Raw genomic sequence first — 23,464 nt, forward strand, 5'->3', positions numbered from 1 at the left:
CCTCCCCCAGATGGCCCTCCTGCAGGACAGGGCTTGGGGCTGGTGGCCCCGACTTGGACCTTCCCCCACCCCCAACCAGGGACCAGCGTCTCCAGAATCTGCCGTCTGAGGATACAGGGATGGGCCAGGGCCTGAGGGAGCCTTCCCTTGTGTCTGGAAGGACGCGCGCTGTCCCGACGTCCAGAATGTGCTTGACACCATCACGTGTGGTCTGACAGATGCCCATGAGAGGGGCAGGTGGGCCCTGGCCCAGCTTGGGCTGCCGGGACAGGAAGCCAGAGATGGCAAGGAACATGGAGGCAAACCTGGATCCTCCCATCCAGTCTCCACAGGCCAAAGCCCAGTGATGTGGAGCAGGGGGTCTCAGCCAGAGTGATTCTGCACCCCAGGGGACATGAGACCACCCAGAGGCTGTGGTTGTGCCACATTCCATGAGGAGGGCGCCCCTGGAATGCAGTGAATGGAGGCCACAGACATCCTACAGCAAACAGGTCGGCCCCAAGACAGAGAGCGGCCCAGCCGCAGATGGTAGCAGGGCAGGGTGAGGACCTCCCGGTACAGGAAGCCCATGCCAGGGTGCCTGGAGCCTCGCCCCGCTGGGAGAAGGGCTGTGCCCATTCTGCCTGGGGAGTCAGGGCGGCCAGGGGTCCCCAGGGAGCGTGAACTCCACTGTGGCCTCAGTGGTGGGCGGCGTGGGGCCAGGGCCAACATTTCTGTCCGGGTTGGGAACTTGCTTTCCTTCCCAACACCCTCCCTGAACCCGGCCTAACTTTCTCTGTCCTCTGCCCTCTTCACCCAGAACACCACACACTGTTGGTAGGCCTGCCAAGACCCTGCCCACCCAGAGGAGGACAGCACCCTCTTCAGGGTGGGCACCTCGGATTCTCCTGGGAGTGACACCACACTTAACTCTCAGAGCACACATGCCAAGGGGCCGTTTCCCTGACCAAATTGGCCTGACAACAGACAGACCCAGGGACTGAAGCGCAGGCCTTGGCTTTTATTGACATTAGATCTGTAGGCTCCCCGGCCCCTCAGGAGCCCAGCTCTCCACTCCACCTGGCCTCCCCAGTACCCGTGGCTGACGTGAGTTGAAGCAGGCTGCAGGGGCATGCCCTGGCTTCTTTCTTTTTCTCTGTCCCTCTCTTGGGACCTCTTCCTCCTCCCTCCACCCTCAAGCTTTCCCCAGGCTGGCCCAGGCTCTGGTGCTGGGCAGCTGCCCAGGTGTCTCAGTGTGGGGGTGCTGCTGGTGGGGGCTGAGCCCTTCCCCCCGACCCCGAACCTGTCTCCTCCTGCTCCTGGGGCCACCCTCTCCCCTCCTGTCCTGAGCTGGGAGAACCAGCCCTGACACTCAGATCTCTACGGCCTCTCCAGGCCCCCAGAGCGGGTTCTCTTGCACAAGGGACATGTGGTCTCCTCTGGGGCCCCCCAGGATCTCTTAGGCCTGAGCCCTAAGCCTTCAGGGGGACCAGACTGGGAGGGGGCACCCTTGGCTGGGTCCATGCTGGAACTGGAAGCTGAGGAAAGAGGGAGAGAGAGGAGTCGTTCACAGGGACCCAGGGGAGGCTGCCAGCCCACCCTGTGACCCCTGAACCTGGCATCCTTCCAAGCCAGAGGGGAGGGGGGGCAGTTCTTAAAGAAAACCCCATGGGGGAGGAGAAAGAGGGAGACATGCTTCAAGCAGGAAAGACCCTTCTCTAACTTACACCCCTCACTTTACAAATGGGGAAACTGAGGCACGGCCAGTGGGGGGGAAAGCAGCCCAAGGTCCCTCATCGAGTGGAGAGCTGGGACAGGTACCCAGGCAGCTCAGGAGTGGAGAGGGACCACCTGGGTCCTTCTGAGTGCCTAGCCCACCCCTGCCCTGGGTCTCTCCCTCCTGTCCCTAGCTCTGTGTCACCTGGACAGGCTCACCTGTATTTCCCCGGCTGTCCCTGGGCAGTTGAGCTTCCAGAAGGGCTGAGTGGTGGCTGTTACCTCGGCCCACAGTCCCCTGTGCTAAATCTAGGGGCCAGACCAGGCCCTCGGGCTGTGGCAGGCAGCCCCCGGCCAGCAGCCGACCCAGCCAGTGGCTCTCACACTGGCCAGCAGGCCGCAGGTGGCCCGGCAGGTAGAGAGCCAGGCCCCGGAGGTGGCGCAGCCGGAAGTTCTTGGGCTTGCTTCCCTGGGCACTGGGGCACTGCTGCTGCTGGGCCCCCAGCCCCCCCTCGTAGATATTGGGTGGTGTGTCGGGGTGACTGGTGCGTCCTGGGGCCCAGCTCACTGCATCTGTGGAGGGGAGAGCAGAAGGGTGTGGCCGGGGGGCCCCATTGCCCATGAGGGGAGAACAGTCCCACGATGAGCCCCACCCTGGCCTGCAGAGCCTTAGCTTACCTGTCTGTCATGTGGACTCCGCCCCCTGCCTCCCACTCGCCTCATCCAACTTAGCACTCCTCTCCCTCCCAGCCCACAGGGAGGGCTGAGAAACCTGGTCTCAGCACCAAGACATTTTCAGAACTTCAGGCTCTTTCTGCCACCCACTATTGTCCCCTGCCCTAAAAAGAGCATTCCAGTGTCCAGGGTCAAGTGGCCTGGACCCATGGCCATTCCCTTCTCCCAAGCATGCATGTCCCCAGGGCCACCCTGGTGGCTTTGGGCCCAGGTCAGGACAGGAGAGCATCTCTCCTCCTGCCTCTCCTCCCCGCAGCCCGGCACCTTCTCTTATGCGCAGCTCAGAGAACGCACAGACCAAGGCTTCCATGGAGGGCCAGCTGGTGGGGTGGAGCGGCCGGGCCTCCTGTGCAGCAGGGCTCTGCTCTCCGCCACCTAGCAGGCGGGTCTGCAGGGCTCCCTTGGCAACCAGCTCTGTGATGTCACAGGGAAGACTCCCTCATCTCTCGGACCTCCAGGTTTGGCAGGGGATGATGTACAGAGCAGGGGCAGGGTGGTAGGTGGGCAAGGGGATTGGGCAGAACCTTGGGGAGGTCCCTGGTCCCTCCGGCTTGGGGCAGGCATGCAAAACAGATTTGGCTCTTGCAGTCTGGGGAGTCACTCCCTGGGGTGACCTCTTGGGGTATCCTTTTCCTCATCAGTGGGTGGAAAATGAACGTTTAGGGACGCAGACATGGTGAGACCTGTATCAGTGCTTTGAGCATGCCAAGAAGGTGGTTCTGGGTGACTGGGCAGGTCCCTTAACTTTTCCATCCATTTTCCCATAAGTAGGCCATGGAGTATTCTGTGGATTGTACCAAGTGTGAGGAAGGGTTTGGAGAAACCAAAACTCTCATATACTGTTGGGGATGGGGGGATGAAAATGATATCACCAAAGTGGGAAACAATTTCTTTAAAAGTTAAACTTTTCAATTCTCTCTGTTCATAAATGACATGGTCCTATATAGAGAAGAAATTAATTCACACTCAAAGGAAATAAAAGAACCTATTTGAGCTAGTAAAACTATCAGAGCTAATAAGTTAGTTGAGCAGTCTCAGGACACGTGATCAACACACACAATGAACTATATTTCTATACACTAGGAAAGAACAAAAAGAATAAAATCAATCATGGAAGTGCAAGACAGCACTAAAAACTAGAGAACAAAAAAAAGTAAAGAAGACTTAAATGGAAAAAGACCATGTTTGTGGATTGAAGGCTTAATATTAAGACAGCAGTCCTCTCCAAGGTGATCTACAGATTCAATGCAATTCCTGTAAAAATCCCAATGGCCTCAAAGGCAGAAACAGGAAAACTGATCCTAAAATTAATATGGAATTACAAAGGAATCCAAAAGCCAAAAACAACCTTAAAAAGTTTGAAGACTAAGATTTTCTATTTAAAAACTTCTTACATACAATTCAACACTATAGTAACGAAAACTGTGGAACTGGCACAAGACTAGAGATCTAGACCAATGGAATAGAATAGAGCTGCTGCCACTAAGTCGCTTCAGTTGTGTCTGACTCTGTGTGACCCCATAGACAGCAACCCACAAGGCTCCTCCATCCATGGGGTTTTCCAGGCAAGAGTACTGGAGTGGGGTGCCATTGCCTTCTCCAATAGAATAGAGAGCCCAGAAGAAATTCATACATCGCTGGACAATTTATTTTCAAGAATGTTATCAAGATTATTCCATGGAGGAACTAATAGTCACTTCAACAAAGAGTGCTGGGATAACTTGATATAAAAAGATATGAATGAAGAGCAACCTAGATGTCCACCAACAGATGAATGGATAAGGAAGTTGTGGTACATATACACAATGGAATATTACTCAGCCATAAAAAGGAATGCATTTGAGTCAGTTCAAATGAAGTGGATGAACTTAGAGCCCATTATACAGAGTGAAGTAAGTCAGAACAAGAAAGATAAATGTCGTATTCTAATGCCTATATATGGAATCTAGAAAAATGGTACTGAATTTATTTACAGGGCAGCAATGGAGAAAGAGACATAGAAAACAGACTTATGGACATGCGGAGAGGGGAGGAGAGAGTGAGATATATGTTGTGAGTAACATGGAAACTTACATTACCGTATGTAAAATAGATAGCCAAAGGGAATTTGCTGTATGGCTCAGGAAACTCAAACAGGGGCTCTGTATGAACCTAGAGGGGTGGGATGGGGACAGAGATGGGAGGGAGTATCAAATGGGAGGGGATATGTGTATACCTATGGCTGCAGAAGAACCAGAGATCAAATTGCCAACATTCATTGGGTCATTGAAAAAGCAAGAGAGTTCCAGAAAAACGTCTACTTCTGCTTTATTGACTACACCAAAGCCTTTGATTGTGTGGATCACAACAAACTGTGTGATCTGCCTCTGAGAAATCTGTATGCAGGTCAAGAAGCAACAGTTAGAACTGGACATGGAACAACAGACTGCTTCCAAACTGGGAAAGGAGTACGTCAAGGCTGTATATTGTCACCCTGCTTATTTAACTTATATGCAGAGTACATCATGAGAAATGCTAGACTGGATGAAGCACAAGCTGGAATCAGGATTGCCGGGAGAAACATCAATAACCTCAGATATGCAGATGACACCACCCTTATGGCAGAAAGTGAAGAGGAACTAAAGAGCCTCTTGATGAAAGTGAAAGAGGAGAGTGAAAAAGTTGGCTTAAAACTCAACATTCAGAAAACTAAGATCATGGCATCTGGTCCCATCACTTCATGGCAAATAGATGGGGAAACTGGAAACAGTGGCAGACTTTATTTTGGGGGACTCCAAAATCACTGCAGATGGTGACTGCAGCCATGAAATTAAAAGATGCTTGCTCCTTGGAAAAAAAAAGTTATAAAACAGCTTATTAAAAAGCAGACATTACTTTGCCAACTAAGGTCTGTCTAGTCAAAGCTGTGGTTTTTCCAGTAGTCGTGTATGGATGTGAGTTGGACTAAAAAGAAAGCTGAGCACTGGAGAATTGATGCTTTTGAACTGTGGTGTTGGAGAAGACTCTTGAGAGTCCCTTGGACTGCAAGGAGATCCAACCAATCCATCCTAAAGGAAATCAGTCCTGAATATTCTTTGGAAGGACTGATGTTGGAGCTGAAATTCCAATACTTTGGCCACATGATGCAAAGAACTGACTCATTTGAAAAGACCCTGATGCTGGAAAGATTGAAAGCAGGAGGAGAAGGGGATGACAGAGGATGAGATGGTTGGATGGCATCACCAACTCAATGGACATGAGTTTGAGCAAGCTCCAGGAGTTGGTGATGGACAGGGAGGCCTGGCGTGCTGCAGTCCATGGGGTCACAAAGAGTCGGACACGACTGAGCGACTGAACTGAACTGAATGGCTGATTCATGTTGAGGTTTGACAGAAAACAACAAAATTCTGTAAAGCAATTATCCTTTAATTAAAAAATTAATAATAAAAATATTAAAAAATATATGAATGAAGAATGAAATTGGACCCCTACCTCACACCACATACAAAAACTAAACTCTTTGAAGAAATCTTCATCACCATGGATTTGGTAATGGATTCCTAGATATGTCAAAAGCACAAGCAAAAAAAGAAAAAGAATAAATTGCTCTTTATAAAATTTGAAAATTTTTGTGCTTCACTCTCAAGAAGTGAAAAGAGAGCTTATAGAATGAGAGAATATACTTGCAAATCATGTATCTGATGAGAGCGTAGTATCTAGAACACAAAAAGAGCTCTTATAACTCAACAACAAAAAGACAAAACAATCGACTTTAAAAATGAGTGAACTTGCATAGACATTTCCCCAAACAACATACACAAATGGTCAATAAGCACGTGAGAAGATGTTCAGTGTCCTAAATCATTGGGGAAACGCAAACTTAAGTCACTACTTCACACACTTGAGGATGCCTATAGTTAAAAACCACATGGGATCTTCCCAGATGAGGGATCGAACCCTCATCTCCCATGTCTCTTGTATTGGCAGGCAGATTCTTTACCACTGAGCCACCAGGGAAGCCCCAGATCTATGAGTTTTGACGAACAGCTACTGTCATGTAATTACCACCACGAGATATAGAACAGTTTCATTACTCCCTCCCCACACACATTATTACATTATTATGTATCCAGCTCCTCCTCGGAACAACCAATTTGTTTTCTATCTCTATATTTTCATCTTATTCAGGATGTCATATAAATGGAATCAAACAGTATGAAGCGTTTTGAGTCTCCGTCTTCTTCCACTTAGAATAAGGCACTGGAGAGCCATCGTTGTTCTTGTGTATTTCAGCAGTTTGCTCCTTTTTTAAATTGCTGAATGGCAATCCACTGTACCACATGTGTTTATCCATTTCTAAGTTGAGGGGCACCCAAGTGGTCTCCAGTTTGGGGCAATTATAAATAAAGCTGCTCTTAATATTTGTGTATAGGTTTCTGTGTGAACGTAAGTAGTTTTCGTTTTTCTTTGGTGAATACCTGGGAGAGGGATTGCTGAACTGTATGTTAAGTGTATGTTTAACTTTAGTAAGAAGTACCAGCTGTTTCCAAAGTGGATGTACACTTTCATATTCTCACCAATCAGGTATGAAAGTCCAAAGTGCTCTCCATCCTTTCAAGCCCTTAGCACTGTCAGGATTTTTTGTGGTGGTTTGTTGTTTTAGCTATTCTAATAACTGCCTAGTGATACCTTGTGCTTTAATATGCATTTCTCTAATGACTAATAATCTTAAGCATCCTTTCCTTTGCTTATTACTTGTAAGAAAACAAGACTCATTATTTTAAGGCAAGAAAATTTAAACATCAGTTTTTTCCCCGTTTGTGCTTCCTCTTCTCCCCTCAAGTGTGCATTATGTATCTGCATTATGCATTAACCAGACCTCTGCAGCAGCAGAAAAACTGCTCAACTATAAAGATTCATTTTTCTCCTTCTAATACCAGCCACGTAACTCCTTAGAAGATAATGTTCCTTTCTCAATCCTGTCAGGGGTCACCATGCAGGTATGTTTGGTGAACTTTATGTGCAAGGCCAATATAAACAGTCCTTTAAAGACAGCGATTTGTGCAGACAGACTGGGTCAGACAACCTAGGGAGATACTGGGCCACACCTAATGGAAGTTCTTAGTTTCAATACTTACCTGTGCATGCTAAGTTGCTTCAGTCGTGTCCAACTCTTTGCAACCCTATGGACTGTAGCCCGCCAAGCTCCTTTGTCCATAGGGTTCTCCAGGCAAGAATACTGGACTGGGTTGCCATTTCCTCCTCTGGGGATCTTCATGGCCCAGGCATAAAACCCAAGTCTTAATGTCTCCTGCATTGGCAGGTGGATTCTTTACCACTGAGCCACCAGGGAATTCCCTCCTCTGTTCCCAGCCACTGGAACACCAGGAAATTCCCAAAGTTGATGGCTGTAATAGCGTAGCTCTAGATATGGGAAGAAGCAATAAAAGAAAACCATTTCCTGAACCATAACAGACTAGAGAGATAGGCAAGATGGTCCAGATGCTTTTGGCTACTGTTAAACTGTCCAATAATAGCACATTGAGTGGCCTGTCAGTGAAATCCTCGCTTGACCTGGGTGTGAACATTCCTATTGCTGTGTGACAAACTGGTCATGAAATGTCTCCAAGACTTGGTCGAAATTAAAACTCAAAGAGAGGAGATTGTAAAACCAAGAATGTTACCCACCATCCAGGTCTACAACAATTGAGTCATTTGCCACTACAATCACTGACCTACATACAACACACAGCCAAGGAACTTCAGGGCCAAGATCAGGAGGAGGCATTTTGTGCTCTCGGAAGACTGGCAGAACTGCCCTCAGAAAGTTAGGTATTTTCAGGAGAAAATCGTATGAATTCAGTTTCTTATATCTTGCCTACTTAGAAAAGAACTAAAACCATTAACTAAAATATCTGTTCCTTGTTAATAGCAATAAACCTCTACAATGTTGTACCCTTGATTGCACCTACCCCTTACTTAAAATCACATAGATACTAGCTTCACCCCTTTCCTCTTTGGACCATCCTTAGAGCTTTCTGAAAGACTCCTTGCCTGATTATAATCCTCAGGTTGGCTCGAATAAATTTATGTGTTTCTTAGCTGGACTAATTTTTTGTTGACATTTGCCATATCTTTTGTGAACTAAGTTTTTGGATCTGCTTTCTAATTGTTTTCTTCAGTGAGTTCTGAAAGTTTGTTATGTGTTTCAGAAGTCTTTTTAATCAGCTGTGTTTTGTGAATATTTTCTTTTAGACTCTGGGTTTACCTTTTCATTTTCTTAAAAAGTGTCTTGAAGAGCAGTTCTAAATTTTGATGAAGTCCGATTCATCAAAAAACATTTTTTAAAGGACGATACTTTTAGTGTATTGTATCTAAGGACTCTTGTTTAACCCAGTCACAAAGCTATCCAAGTTTTCTTCTAGAAAAGTCATCGTTTTTACCCTTTACATGTAAGGATGCAAGTTCATTTGTTTGCATTTCCAATTGTTTCAAGATAATTTGCTAAAACGATTATTCTTTCTCTACTAAAGGGCTTTATTTATCCTAATTACCATGTATATGCGGGTCTATTTTGAGAATCTTTAAGGTCAGCGCATTCATGTGTCTGTTACTTCACTAAAACCAATACAGGGGCGGAGGGCATCTTAGTGTTGGTAGTCCCTCTTCGTCCACGCTCTGGGCTCAGCTCACTTCACCTCCCCAGCCCTTGCGGTTGCCTGTCCCCAGCCGTGGCAGCCGGGTAGAAAGTGCTCCCAACCGAGACCCCGATCGGCCCCCCACTGCGCGCAAAAACCGGCTCCAAACTTCAGAGCTCAGAGTTGCCAGGACAACCCCCCGGCGCGCCGGTTTCCGGCCTGTGGTAAAGTCCGAGCCCGCTGCGCACGCGCGGGTTGCGCCTCGGCCTACTCGCTGCCCCTCGGTGCGCTCTGGCTTTCACCTTGCAGTCCGTGGCCTCAACTGCTTTCCGCTGCAGGCGCTTCGGATGCGGGCGCGGCCAGCCATTTTACACATGCCAGAGAAAAGACTGCCGGGCGTAGGACTCAAAAGGGAGACCTGGCTTCGTGACATCGTGTACATCCTTTCTGGAGGAGTTTAGGCGGGAATGAAAAGTAGTATGTAGGCCGCCTTGCACAGGCACTTAGGTGCTCAGAGCGTGTCGGCCAGTGCAAATATCTGCAAAGTGTGTGAAGGGAACTTTGACGCCACACCCGCTTCCTCAGCATCTCATTTTACGCTGATTGCCGGCCGCCTTAGCTCCGGCACATACAGAGCATGCGCACACGGCCCGGTCTGCTTTGCTTCCAGTCTTTTTGGCCCCGGCTGCGCGCCGTCGGGGACTCCGTGCGTTGCCATAGAAACCCAGGAGGGCTAAGGAGCTAGCCGTGGAGACGTCGGGATCCTGGGCACTTGAGCGCCATGTCTTTCCGTGATCTCCGCAGTAAGGCATCCCTGCCCTATGTGACCTGCGGTCCTCCCGAGACTCGGGGCTTCGGTCCGCCGGCTCCCTGTCCGAGCCCCGCCGAGGCTCTCGCGCCGAAGTCCCCCTCCGGGGCCTCTGCAACTCAGGGGCGCCCCTGACCCGAGCCGCCCCCCGCCAGGCTGAGCGCCCCAGTCTGTTTCATTAGCGCTTTCTGCTATGATGGGAGGCTGTGGATGTGTATGCGGCCAGTGCGGCTGAGGAACCGAAGTTTTAATTTTATGTAATTTTAATTGATTTGGGTCTGTTCGCTACTGTATTGCAAAACACCGTTTTCCAAAGCGACCAGTTTTGAGCTGGGTTAGCTTAGAGTTCCGAGAAGCGAACAAGAGAATCGAAGAGGGGGCTGGTGAATAATGATTGAGCCTAAAATTTTTCGAGTTTTTGTGATCTGTCAGGTAGTTGATTACTGTCTTGTGTGTGTCCATCATTTCATTTACTCCTGTGAACAGCAGTTCTCTTGTGTTTAGGCGAGGAAATGGGCACAGAGACGTCAGGTCCCTCGGTCAGGGGACATAGGTGGTAAGAGCTGGCGCTGGAGTGTGAAATCGTGTTTTCTAACCTCCAAAGCCTGCACCCTTTCTAAAAGGGGCTGGTGAGGAGAAGGGAACCCAAGTACCTTTGCAAAGAGCGTGGGGAAGTGGGAAAATGTGGATTACAGAACTAGTTATCACCGCTCTGGGGAACATCTGTTACAAAGCAAATATTTTACATTTAATATTTTATTTTAGTCCTCACTGTTACAGTGAGGTGAGTCATTCCTGGATGGAATACTTTGAGGCAGGGAGATGAAATAGCTGCTTTAGATCATACAGCTAGAACTGGGTGGAAATCAGGATCAAAACGTGGGACTGTGTGAATCAATCTCTTGCCTTTTATATGCTATCATTTTCTGAATCTGAAGCAGTTCAGGGAACTGGCCCCACCTGCACAGGTGTAGCAGGTGTTGCCAGTTGGTGTGGTTTGCTGCTGCTGCTAAGTCACTTCAGTCGTGTCCGACTCTGTGCAACCCCATAGACGGCAGCTCACCAGGCTCCCCCGTCCCTGGGATTCTCCAGGCAAGAACACTGGAGTGGGTTGCCATTTCCTTCTCCAGTGCATGAAAGTGAAAAGTGAAAGTGAAGTCGCTCAGTCGTGTCCGACTCCTAGCGACCCCATGGACTGCAGCCTACCAGGCTCCCCCGTCCATGGGATTCTCCAGGCAAGAGTACTGGAGTGGGGTGCCATTGCCTTCTCTGGTGTGATTTGAGGGGCCTCTTTAAGGCCAATTTTCTAATAGTTGCCAGTGCCTGAAATTTTCCCATTAAAGATTACTCCTTCCAGTTGTGAAGGGCTCTTTCTATAATGTAAATATATAGGAAGAGGCATCACAGTTTATTGATGCCTACTAGCACTGTTGCGCGGAGAAGGCAATGGCACCCTGCTCCAGTACTCTTGCCTGGAAAAGCCCATGGACAGAGAAGCCTGGTAGGCTGCAGTCCATGGGGTCGCTGAGGGTCGGACACGACTGAGTGACTTCACTTTCACTTTTCACTTTGATGCATTGGAGAAGGAAATGGCAACCCACTCCAGTGTGCTTGCCTGGAGAATCCCAGGGACGGGGCAGCCTAGTGGGCTGCCGTCTGTGGGATCGCACAGAGTCGGACACAACTGAAGCGACTTAGCAGCAGCAGCAGCAGCACTGTTGTGGGGAGAAGGCAATGGCACCCCACTCCAGTACTCTTGCCTGGAAAATCCCATGGACGGAGAAGCCTAGTAGGCTGCAGTCCATGGGGTCACTGAGGGTCGGACATGACCGAGCGACTTCACTTTCACTTTTCACTTTCATGCATTGGAGAAGGAAATGGCAACCCACTCCAGTGTGCTTGCCTGGAGAATCCCAGGGACGGGGGAGCCTGGTGGGCTGCTGTCTCTGGGGTCGCACAGAGTCGGACATGACTGAAGCGACTTAGCAGCAGCAGCAGCACTGTTGTGTGAATCCCTCCCCTCTGGGACTTGGACATTCTTGGAGACCTTATGTTGTAGAGACATGTTTCTCCTCCCTGCCAGCCTTCTGCTAAGGGACACTGAATGGAGTTGTTTTGGGAAAAGCATACAAAAGGATTTCTGAACGTTTTTTACCTTAAATGAATGCCTGCTTTAGGCAGTTCATGATAAGAATCTTACTTGTCTCCTTTTGATGATGATACTGCAGAATTAACAGAATTTGGCTACTACTTAGTAAGAGGAAGTGTTTAGGCCTCACCATGTGGTGGGAGGGCTGCTGCTTTATTTTCCATACCTCTATTTAAATATACCCCCAAACAATGGCAGAGGCCCTCTGCTGCTCTTTCCGCTGCTTATACTTTCTCTTCTGTTGTCTGGTGAAATTCAGCCTAATCTCCAATGGCAGGTAGCTTATTGTGAATGTCATTGGGACATTTTGAATATCCACCTTCAAGAAGAGTGAAGACACATTATTTAGTCAGAAGCGTTCTTGGCACATCATGGGAACTAAAAGGATGTTATTTGCAAGTCTTGCTTAAAACTTAGTGATTGCAGTATTAAAAACAAGTGTTAGTATTACTGTTCCTTAGTCTGTTTCATAGTACAGCTAAGTATTGCTCTGTAGTTCAATCATTCTCTTGAACATCCCTCTAAGTAACACAGAGACATTGATTTTACCCTACCACCATCACCTCCACAAAAAAAAGTTAACATTTTAAAATGTTTTTCTTTATGGCATTTGGTAAGACCAGATATTTCTCATTTTGACTAGTGAAGAGAAAGATATCCAGGAGATAGTTGAGATACCCAAGAGGGAAATTAAATTCACAGCCAATCCCTAAACCCTATTTCAACGTAGTTTCCAGTTCTCCCATTGAACTCAAATAAATGTTTTTCAGGAAGCAGGTTAGCAATTTTATCTCCTTTTTGTTTTTCTCTTAGAGAGTTGATAAATAGTCCATAAATGTGTCAGTAGGTTGGGAGTAAGAAGAGAAAAACAAAGGAAGTATCTGCTGATAAGTAGCTGATGTTTGAGGAGGAGCTGACCACACTGTGTTTTTTTTACCTTGGACAGATTTTACAGAGATGATGAGAGCCTTGGGATACCCTCGACACATTTCCATGGAAAACTTCCGCACCCCAAATTTTGGGCTTGTATCTGAAGTGCTTCTCTGGCTTGTGAAAAGGTTAGAACTGGGGACTTTACTGTGGTTTAAGAATAGATTCGAGATGCTATTCATTAGCCACCTAGAAACAGGATACTTCTGTGAAGCAAAAGGAAAAGTTCAATAAAATTTGACAGACCAGGCTGTAACCTGTTAAAAGTCAGATGAGTGTTAAGGAGTGCTGTGGGAAAAGGGAGTGTACCGGGAGGTGGTAAAAGACTGTTTCTCAGCAGGAAGCTGACAGGGGTGCTGGTCCACACTCGTCATCCCCTCACTTCATCAGGGATTGACAGGACCTCCTCACACATTGTGCTGAGTATCTGGCTTAGGATTGGCAAACTTTTTACTAAGGAGATGATCGAGATTTTAGGCATTGCAGGCTACATAAGATCTCTGTCAGGCTTCCTTGTGTTTTATTGTTTATTGCTCTTTAAAAATGTAAAAAGCTTTCTTAGCTTTTGAGCTGTACAGGAGAAGGCCGAGGGCTGCAGGCTGCTGACCCCGGCATGTCGTCAGTAACTCGAAGAAAGGAACTCTGGCCCCGCTGCTGAGTCAAGGGCTGTCAGCCAGAGGAATAGTTCTGGATATTTTAATTAAACTCTGCTGTCTGATATAGATTCAATTTTGTAAGCCCCAGATTTGGTTTTTGAAATTTGGAAAGACCCTGATGCTGGGAAAGATTAAAGGCAAAGGAAAAGGGGATGACAGAGGATGACACGGTTGGATGGCATCACTGACTCGATGGGCATCCATCGAGTTTGAGTAAGTTCTGAGAGTTGGTGATGGACAGGGAGGCCTGACATGCTGCAGTCCATGGTGTCTCAAAGAGTTGGACACGACTGAGCGACTGAACTGAAACCTATTTTTTGGTGAGGATTTGTTCTCTTGGTTGCTTGGTATTTTGTGTTGCTTTTGAGGTCTTTCTTACTCTTACTACCTTAGCTGGGGAGTCAGAGAGCTTCCTGTTACAGATCCACTGAACTCCCAGTTTACTTTCTGTTTTTTGAACTTTCAGCTTAATTAACTTGTGTCTTTGTCTCTCTGTCTCTATGTTAGGTACGAACCTCAGAATGACATCCCTTCTGATGTCGAGACTGAACAAGACCGAGTTTTCTTCATTAAGGCAATTGCCCAGTTCATGGTGAGTTCAGTTTTTTGATGGAGTTGTAAAATTAAATACATCAGAAGGAGATGGAGCCTAATTAGAGCTACTTTCAGCTTTCTTAACACTCTCCATTACCAGATTTCTGTGGAGCCATTTTAAAATTTTAAACAATTTTTACTACACAAAGGTTATCACATAATTGGACAGTTCTCTACTCTGTATACACTTATCTTTACTCTCCACAGAAAGGCTGCTTCCTAACGTCTCATCTGGTGATGCCAGGCACTGTCTGTGGAGTCATTTTACCAGCAGCGTTTTCTGAGTCCTTTGTTTTTAACTCATGATTTGTTAAGAATGTGAGAGTCCCGTGAGACGCCGGTGGTGGCAGTATACAGGGTAGTTGTCTCGGGGGGGCAGTGAGAGAAAAGGGTTAGCCATGTCGCCTTTGACCAGAAAGGCGGTCAGCACTGCGAAAGCCCCAAGGCCATTCGTCCTACGGTCAGGCTGCGTTATCAACGGGACACGTTTCAGGACCGCTAGATCTAGGTGTGCGCCCTGCAGGGGGACAGCGTCGGCCAGAGAGGGGTGGCAGAAGAGGCTGAGCATGCTCTGACAAACGTGGGTGAAATCCCGAGAGCAGCAGGCTGTGACTTCACAAATGTAAAAACAGCTGTTCAGCCGACTGACATAAATGACTTCCATACTGTCAATGACACCTACAAATAATTTTTCCAGGGCAGCTTTTCTGTAAGAGAAGGTTCTTAGGTTGTTGCTTTGCCCAAAGGAAGCTGTTTTGAGATTGAAGCAGTAGCTGTCCAAGGGCCTCTCGTGACATCACTCCCAGTAATGGGCCCAGTGTTATTTAGTCTGAAATTTTAATAATGTTTTTAAATTAACGTCTTAATTTTTTATAATCTTTATTGGAAAGCATAAGGTTGACTGAAATATATGAAGTTATTATGGGAATACCATATGATAAGAGGAATTGAACATGAAGGCTAATGATAAATCTAGTTATTGATGTTATAAATTACACTTATGTAACATTTGTATTACTGGATAGAGGAAAAGAGACACATGTTACATAGTTACTTAGATAAATAAAAGTAAAGGAAAATAAAGTAGGAAAGATGAGTTACTGTTGCTGAGAAATAATAAAGAACACACCTAATTCAGTTAAGCTCTATTAATTTAGTGATGTGGAGTATTTATTTCTCATGTCAGATACTATATGCTTCTGCTTTTACTTAATAAAATTATATACGTTTGAATGGTAGATCTAAAGGAGAAGAAACTGGACCAAAATTTTATACAGATATTTTTCTTTTTGAGAGGTTAAGAAAGTAAAGTGATAGTTTATTTAAGTAAGGATACACTCTCAGAAGGAGAGCAGACAGGTGAAGAACTGCTGCTAGATAATATTTTTCTAATGTCATTAAAATAGCATGCAGATTTTTTAAAGTATTTTATTTACTTATTTTGAATAGTCAATATATTTTATGGCTCAAAAAAATTTTTTTAAATCATGAAGCAATATAGAGTAAAATGACTTTCTATTCTGTCTGCCATCAGCCCAGTTTATTCCCAATAATCACTGTTTTTAATATCTCTCAGTTTCTTTAGGCGTATTTAAGCAAATAGGCTATATATTCTTTCTCCTTCCTTTCACACCAGCGGTGGCATGCTCCACACCTCTGTTTAGAATCTTGTCTTCATGTAATAGTACATTTTGGAGAACTTTTCAAATAAAGACAGAACTTCTTCATTCTCTCTTACACCTGAGTAGTGTTGCTTGCATATTTAAGTTGTATAATTTATACAGGTTGGCATTTAGGTTGTTGGTAACTTTTGTACTTAGAAACAGTGCTGTAACAGATAACCTGTACACATAGTTTTGTTTGTGGCAACGTATATTCCTATCATAAGTTCTTAGGATTGGAGTTTCTTAGTCAGAAGAGATGTGCATTTATCATCTTGTTGTCATTTACCAAATTGCTTTCCATCAGGATTGTACCAGTCTGTGTACCCACTCACAATATAAGAATGACTGGAAAGTTTGAATCTTAATATGCTTTGGTTATGTACCAGTTGTTGGCAGAAACATTTTCAAATGACCTACATGGGCTTTGGTTTAATTTTACATGGAAAGGATCTTAAACTTTTTTTTTTTGCCTGAAATAGGCCACCAAGGCACATATAAAACTCAACACGAAGAAGCTTTATCAGGCAGATGGGTACGCAGTGAAAGAACTGCTGAAGATCACCTCTGTCCTTTACAACGCTATGAAGACCAAAGGCATGGAGGGCTCTAAACAAGCAGAGGAAGACGTCAGCAAGTTCAAGTTTGATCTTGGCTCCAAGGTGAGGACAGTGCAGGGCTTGTAGTGAGAGATGGAATGTTTATTTCTCAGACTCAGAACTGGAGTATAGCAATACAGGAGCGCTCCTTTCCTTACTCCCTGACTGAGGGCCGTTTGTCAGTTTTGAGCTCATTAGTCGGCATTGCTTTTTAATTTTTCAAAAACTTAATTTGTTTGGCCCTGTTGGGTCTCAGGTGTGGCACAGGGGATCATCGATGTGGCAAGCAGGGTCTGTGGTTGTGGGGCATGGACTCTCTAGTTGTGGCACTTGGGCTCCAGAGCTCGTGGGCTCAGTTGCAGCGCGGGGTTAGTTGCTCCACAGCCTGTGGGATCTTAGTTCGCCCACTAGGGATCAAACCCGCGTTGCTTGCATTGCAAGGCAGATTCTCTTAACCACTGAACCACCAGGGAAGACCCAGTTTTGTGCTTGTCAGCATTTGGATCAAAGCAGAAGGGACAATAAATTCAGCTATTTATGTTCAAGTGCTGGGGGTACAGGCGTGAGCAAGCACAGGCTCCTCTATTCCTGCGGCTCCGCTGGGGGAGCCAGACTGAACTGCACAGCGGAAGGAGCGGCACGTCAGATGGGCTGAACGGGTGACGGATGGTGAAGAGGGAGGGGCTGAGGTGCTGGAAAAAGTAAAAGTGAAGTCGATCAGTCGTGTCCGACTCTGCGACCCTGTGACTGTAGCCCACCAGCCTCCTCTGCCCATGGGATTCTCCAGGCAAGAATACTGGAGTGGGTTGCCATTTCCTTCTCCAGGGGATCTTCCCGACCCAGGGATAGAACCCAGGTCTCCCACATTGCAGGCAGACGCTTTAACCTCTGAGCCACCAGGGAAGCCCTGGTGCTGGGGGAGGGCCTTAAATTGGGAGATAGGACAGCCTCAGGGACTGCGTGATGTCTCAGCGAAGATCTGAAGGAGGGAAGGAGCAAGCTGTACAGTGGAGGGTGTGCTGTGTGTGTGTGAGGAAATGCGAGGGGGGCCGTGTGATGAGAGCTGGGAGGGGAGGTGGCCACAGGCCCTGAGGTCCCTGGAAAGCCACTGCCAAGACTTTGAGGTGGAAAGTGGTCGAGTTTTGAGCAGAGAAGTCCATCATTTTTGAAGCCTCATATTAAAAGGATCACTGTGGTTGCTGGATTGAGTCAGACTGAGTGTGGAGTCAAAGGCAGGAGCAGAGGGACCTATGAGAAAGCCCGAGGTGATGGTGCCTGTGACTCTGAGCGGCCAGTGAGCGTTCAGCTGAGCTTGGGGAGAGTGGGAGCTTCGAGGTATCGGAGGACTCGGTTAAAGCAACAAGCCAAACGTGAAAGCTGCGTCTTTAATCGCTAGCTGCTGTGGTGTAAGCAAGGGGCTAGAGCCAGAGTGAGTGTCGACTCCCTGTTTCATAGAACTGCTCTGGCAGTTTTAACGGCCCCCCCACCACACCAAGGTGTGGGAGGCTCATGTGGGGACATGGTGGGGACTGAATGGGGGAGAGGGTCATCAGGTGTTTGTCCCGCCTTCCCAAGTCAGGAGGCCTCGGCAGAGACACTGAAGAGGACCCGGGCCCGAGGCCTTGGATAAAGAGACCTAGGGTGCAGATCTTCTTAATAAGAACATGACTGGCCAGAGGGCCTGGGTCCTTGACTGCAGCTCTGTTCGGAGGCTGCAGGGCACTGGTGCTGGGGGCCGCTTACCCCAGGAGGCAAAAGGTTGAGCAAAAGTGGACGCTATAAGGAAGGTCTGAAATGGCTCTGCCGAGTCGCCCTTCCTGTGCTGGTGGATGTGGTCTGTGCCACGTGGCACGGTGGCCACTAGCCACGTATCACTAGTACAACCCAGGAACTGAGTTTAAGTTTTACTTAATTTTAAATGGTTTAACATTAAAACTGGCACGTGACTGGTGGGCATGTGTTAGATGTCACAGCTCTGGAGTGTGGGTATGAGTTCCCGCCAGGATGGGGTTGCCATCCGCTGAAACGGAGGAGAGTTCGGAAGGAGCAGGTCTGGCAGGAAAGATGAGGAGTTTGGTTTGGGACGTTGCCTTTGCAGCACCTCTGAAGTGTCCTAGTGGAGACGTGGAGCCTCAGCTCGTAGCTGTGATCTCAGCATCTGAGCCAGGAGCTTATGGGAGTGTGAGGGGAAGAGGTTGGGCAGCTGAACTCTGCTGATTCCAGTGCTGAGAAGTGGAGAGGGGCGGTGAGAAGATTCCCACGGGGACGCCGGAAGCTCGCTGCTGGTGGAAGCAGAGTCCTGAGGACTCAGGAAACAGACAGGTCACCCGCTGTGAGTGAAAAAGGAGTGTTGTTGCAGGTGGCTTGAAAAGGTGGTGGGAGTTCGTTGACTGGGGGAGACGGGGAGAGAGCAGAACTGGGAAATACTTGGCTCTTTGGAAATGGAGCACATTCACGGAGGAGGCTGCGGCATGCATACCCTGAGAGAAGCTTTCCCCGGGCTGAGTGCTCAGTCGTCCTCGCCATCCTCACGGCAGAGCCTTGTGGCAGCAGCTCTCCTGTGAGCCCTCTGTGCCAATGAGCTCCTCTGAAGCCCCGGCGGCCTGTGGTGCCCCCTGAATGCGGGGTGGGAGGGTGAACACAGGGCCTCAGGGCTGCACAGGGCTGTGTCCTCAGGCTGCCCCTCCTCGGCTCACCCCGCCGCTGCCAGAGCCCCTCATTGTGGGAGGCGTGCCAGCCTCACGCCCCCACACACCTCCTCTTGCAGAGTGCATTTGACTTGACATTGGGGTTTTCAAAGAGACCCAGGGGGCCTGGATTTGATCTAATTTGTACTTAGATCAGTGTCTCCTAAACTGGTGTCTTGGGAGCTCTCGTCTATGGGGTGTAAATATGTCTCGGGGAAAACACATTCTATAGTTAGTTAAGTATTCTGACTGGAGGAGGGAATGATAGGAACAGATTGGTTCTTTCTGCATGCTGAAAACCTGTTAATGAAGTTTCTGTTTTTGATATCTTCCTTCTAGATTGCAGATTTAAAAGCAGCAAGGCAGCTTGCTTCTGAAATCACTTCCAAAGGAGCGTCTCTGTATGACTTGCTGGGCAAGGAGGTGGAGCTGAGGGTGAGTGGTGTTCAGATACCTCTGTTACCTCCCTAATTACCTCCTCAGCTGAGCAGACTTCCAGGGTTTCTTTTCCAATTAGGTTTTTTCCTGTTCTCTTGGTTTTATTAAACAGTACCTGATAAAATGAGATACTGTGCAGGAAAGTACAATCCATGAGCTGCAATCCCTCTTCCTGGTGGGCTCGTGTCTATTTCTGTTGCCTTTGGCATCTGGTTCAGGAATGCACACGTGTGCCGTGTTGCCTCAGCTCTCCCTCTTGTTCCTGTGGCAGACTTTATTGATCATGATGCTTTCGCCCCGATGCCCTCAGCCTCGGCATGCTTCCCAACAAAACGCTCCTCCCAGCCTGTAGCTCCCGAATCTTGTTGCCCAGTGGAATCACCTGGGGATCTTTACAAACTGCTGATATCTGGCTTCCATGCTGATGTCACTGGTATGGAATGTGACTTGGGCATCAGGAGTTTTAAGTCTCCTGGGTGGTTCTAACACTTAATCAGTTTGGGAACCAGTCACTAATCTAGGCAGTCAGTTGAAGTTGATGTTACAGTTGAAATTTATTTGCAGTCCTTATTTTAGCCCCTGTCAGTCAGGGTGGATGCTCTGTCCTCTGTGTTTAAGGAGCTGTTGAAGAGTGGGTTCCTAAAACGCCCTTGAAGCTCCTGTAGAGCTTTTAAATCACCCGACATCCAGGTCATCCCCTGGACCAGTGGATTGAAATGTCTGCAAGTGAGAGCCAGATTTTTAAAGCTCTGCAGGTGATACCAGTGTGCAGCAGAGTTTGGGACCTAGCTGCTGGTTGAAGAAGAAATGGGAGTGTTGGTTCTTACCTGTGAGGATTTATGGCATTGCAGCCTATAGGCACACATCTAATATTTCTGAATTAGATGCGTTTAGTTCGCTGCATTCCCGTCAGGTGTGTCATCCATGGCTGCTCTCACTGCCTCGCCCGTGTCCTGGCATTGCTGTCTCATGTGATGGAATTGTTCCTTTCTGCCCTAGAAGCAGACTGCATGCGGGGACTTGGTGCCAGCTCACCATCCCGGCTCTGGATGTGTTGCCACCTGGTGCCATGCGGTTGGCAGAACAAACCTGCCAGTGGCGCCTAACAGTTGGTTTACATAAGCAGCGAGGCAGGGCCAGGCGTCCCGTGTTTTCTGTTGATAGTGCGGTGAATGTGTGTCCGATCGTGTTCCTTGCAGATCCAGAAACGAGAGCTGGTCACTCGCTGTTCACCAGCAGAGTTTCCTGGCTTTGTTATGAGGCTTCACCAGGATTCTGAGGGGCTCTTTTCACGCCAGCCTGTAGTGAATTGACGAAGCAGTCCGAGGCTGAGCTGTTGCCGTGGAGCCGTGAGGCCCTGGGTGTCCGACTTGTCGAATTCTGTGTAGTTGTGATCCGCAGAAGCTCCCATCCAGTACACTCAGCAGACGTTCCCCGAGGGCCGACTCCAGCCTCAGAGCGGGAGGCTGTGTTCTGTGTCCTTGAGGAGGTCACGTCCCTGTGCTCAGTGGCACTCCCCGGCGGGGGGACAAAGTGCACCGTGGACTAAAAGAAGCACAGGACAGGGTTTGAGGAGGTGCTCCCGGAACCCCATAACCACATGCAGTTAAAGCTCCAGCTTTCAGAACTGTCCCGTACTGACATGATAGGCACAGATGCCCCCCTTGACGGTTAGTGGCCAGTGCCGGGGCAGGGCCGCGTGGACTCTTCTCACTGGGCACAGTTGTCAGTGATAAGCAACTTAGAGGGCCGTGAGCATACGCAAGATGGTACAGGCTGGCGGAGGACTCAGACAGGAAGTTCAGTTGCACTTGGTTTGGGGTCTCTGAATGGAATGCAGGTAAAGAAGCAGATTTGGAGAGAAAAGATTCTGAGTGGTGAGTTCCGCTTCCCATGGTGTTGGGGTCCTGGGGGCCCATAGCTGAAGAGTGGGGCCTTGAGCTCTGGAGAGAGGCCAGATTGGCAGAGAGTCATAGACGGTACTTGGAGGAGGTGACGGCAGGAGTGTTGCTGCATAGGAGACCCACGTCATAATGAAACTTTGAGAACTAGTCCATAAGCCATATCTAGAGCTGGGAATTGGTTTTGAGAATTCCTCTTCTAAAAAAAAATTTTTTTCGTTTCATTGTTTCTTATAGGAACTGAGAACAGAAGCAGTTGCCAGACCTCTGGAAATAAATGAGACTGAAAAAGTGATGAGAATTGCGATAAAAGATATTTTGGTAAGATTACTTGTATTTAAAGTTTCTGTGCCTAGAACTGGAAAATAGTGAGTTCCTGGTTTTACAGGACAGAGTAAGCTGGGCCTCATAACAAAGATTGAACGTGTTAGTGGGGAAGTGAAAAATTTAGAGCACGTTCTGGAATAGCTAGGTGACTTACTATTATCTTCCCCTTGTTATTGTTTTCATGTTACTAAAATTTTGTCAGTTTTATTAATTTAATAATTCTCTTAAAATTTTCAGTAAATACTGTTTTATGGACTCTTCACAACTTATTTAACCAGTTCCTCACTGTTGGGCATCTAGATTATTTCTAGGTTATCTTAATTCTAAACACTGAATAAATAGAATGATCATCATCCTTTACTGATCATCCATGGTTAGTTATTATAAGCTCATTGCATCTGAATCATTCATTTGGAAGGCAGATAGTGACAGAAACTCAGACTACTTGGGCTTGAACCCCACCCTGTGTGACGTCAGGCAGGTTTCTTAACCTTTCTGAGCCTTACTTTCCTCATCCATAAAACAGTCCCTGCCATGTGGGGTCCTCATGGGCATTCATTATGACAGTCTATCATACAGAGACTCTGGTACATAGTAAGTATTCAGTCATTATTAGAGGTTCATCTTACTCAGTATACAGAGATGAGGGGCCTTACGTAAATTAGGAGTAGTTATAAAACAAAATTTGCTGAGAGTTGTTCAGAACTCCAAGATGGATAGGTTTTTATAGTCCTCTTGTCATGTAACAGTGATACTCCCTGGTCAGCCCAGCACAGAGAGGCAGAGCCTCGGCAGGGGGAGAGGTGCAGGGCAGCCGAGACAAGAGACGGCTCCATATCGGCAACTTGACCAAATGAAGGAATATATTAAAGATGTGGGAGCCAAGGTTCTCACCATTGGAGACGGGGTTACAGATATGGAAAGGGAAAAAATTAGAGCGAACCCTGAAATAGGTGTTGATTGACAGTTAAATGCATTTCAATATAGATAGATAGTTATGGGAATAAATCTTATGTGTACATACCTTATGTATGACATGTCTATCTACATAGGCATGCATACCCACACACTCATTCTTAGCTCCAAGCACACCTAGCCCCCAGATCTTTGTTTCTAAATGCCATTTTCCACTAAGGGGAAGCAGGGCTCTTCGGAGAAATGACTGATTCCAGAGCTGGGAGAAGAAAATACAAGGTCTTCTTGTGCCAGAAAGCATGAAAGTACTCAAAGAATGTGAAAGGGACACAGAAGCCAGCCTGAATGAGCTTCCCCCAGCCACATCAGAGACAGGTTAAGTGTCAAAATAAATACAGTGATGGATTATAGACCGTTGAATGAATGCTCACAGATAGAAAAAGTAAATGAATACATTGCAAACTAATGAAAAGCAGATTTTTCACATGGTTTCAAAGTAGCTCCCTACAAGATACTCATTAATTACAAAGAAGAATAGAGTGATATATGAGAAGCTTGATAGACATTCCCTTAATCCAGCGATCAGGGAGAACATCTTCCATGATGGAGCAGGTCAGAATAATGCATGCCTGTTGAAAGGCAGGGGGCGGTGATAATCTGTGCTGTTCTGCTAAGGGTGCATCATCTGAAGCTAATTAGATGAAGGCAGGTTGAGGGGCATTCTGAAGTGCCCTGGCCCCTACTCTGCAGCA

General features: G+C 47.4%; 2 protein-coding genes across 6 annotated transcripts in view; one reads left to right on the plus strand and one right to left on the minus strand.

The window, feature by feature from the left end:
- Positions 1-1,359: 1,359 nt before the first annotated feature.
- C23H16orf90 (chromosome 23 C16orf90 homolog) lies at positions 1,360-2,740 on the minus strand. 2 transcript variants are annotated; one of them, XM_055561744.1, is made up of 3 exons: positions 2,725-2,740; positions 1,915-2,268; positions 1,360-1,517 (listed from the first exon to the last, which is right to left on the minus strand). In XM_055561744.1, the coding sequence occupies exons 1-3, from the start codon at positions 2,738-2,740 to the stop codon at positions 1,360-1,362; spliced, it is 528 nt and encodes a 175-aa protein (XP_055417719.1). The 2 variants fall into 2 exon arrangements, with proteins under 2 accessions (XP_055417719.1, XP_055417718.1); XM_055561743.1 differs by having other exon boundaries at positions 2,695-2,740.
- Positions 2,741-9,289: 6,549 nt separating this feature from the next.
- CLUAP1 (clusterin associated protein 1) overlaps positions 9,290-23,464 on the plus strand; it is a 30,275-nt gene continuing 16,100 nt past the window's right edge. For 2 of the 4 annotated variants that reach the window (XM_055561523.1, XM_055561525.1), the window contains exons 1-6: positions 11,269-11,356; positions 12,951-13,062; positions 14,098-14,182; positions 16,328-16,507; positions 19,471-19,566; positions 21,708-21,791. In XM_055561523.1, coding sequence (XP_055417498.1) covers positions 11,302-11,356; positions 12,951-13,062; positions 14,098-14,182; positions 16,328-16,507; positions 19,471-19,566; positions 21,708-21,791 — 612 coding nt within the window. In that variant the 5' untranslated portion in view covers positions 11,269-11,301. Of the gene's footprint in view, positions 9,851-11,268; positions 11,357-12,950; positions 13,063-14,097; positions 14,183-16,327; positions 16,508-19,470; positions 19,567-21,707; positions 21,792-23,464 lie in introns of those variants that run through there. The other 2 variants (XM_055561526.1, XM_055561524.1) reach the window with 2 other exon arrangements.

Source organism: Bubalus kerabau, chromosome 23 (assembly GCF_029407905.1).
Source record: "Bubalus kerabau isolate K-KA32 ecotype Philippines breed swamp buffalo chromosome 23, PCC_UOA_SB_1v2, whole genome shotgun sequence".
Classification (NCBI taxonomy): Eukaryota; Metazoa; Chordata; class Mammalia; order Artiodactyla; family Bovidae; genus Bubalus; species Bubalus kerabau.

What these genes read in the sequence shown, in the direction of transcription:
- C23H16orf90 (XM_055561743.1), bottom strand. Translation starts at nt 2,740, where the DNA reads ATGGAAGCCTTGGTCTGTGCGTTCTCTGAGCTGCGCATAAGAGAAG. An exon ending in TGAGCTGCGCATAAGAGAAG is followed by an intron (nt 2,269 to 2,694) that starts GTGCCGGGCTGC and finishes TCCCCTCCACAG; the next exon opens with ATGCAGTGAGCTGGGCCCCA. An exon ending in GGACAGCCGGGGAAATACAG is followed by an intron (nt 1,518 to 1,914) that starts GTGAGCCTGTCC and finishes CTCTTTCCTCAG; the next exon opens with CTTCCAGTTCCAGCATGGAC.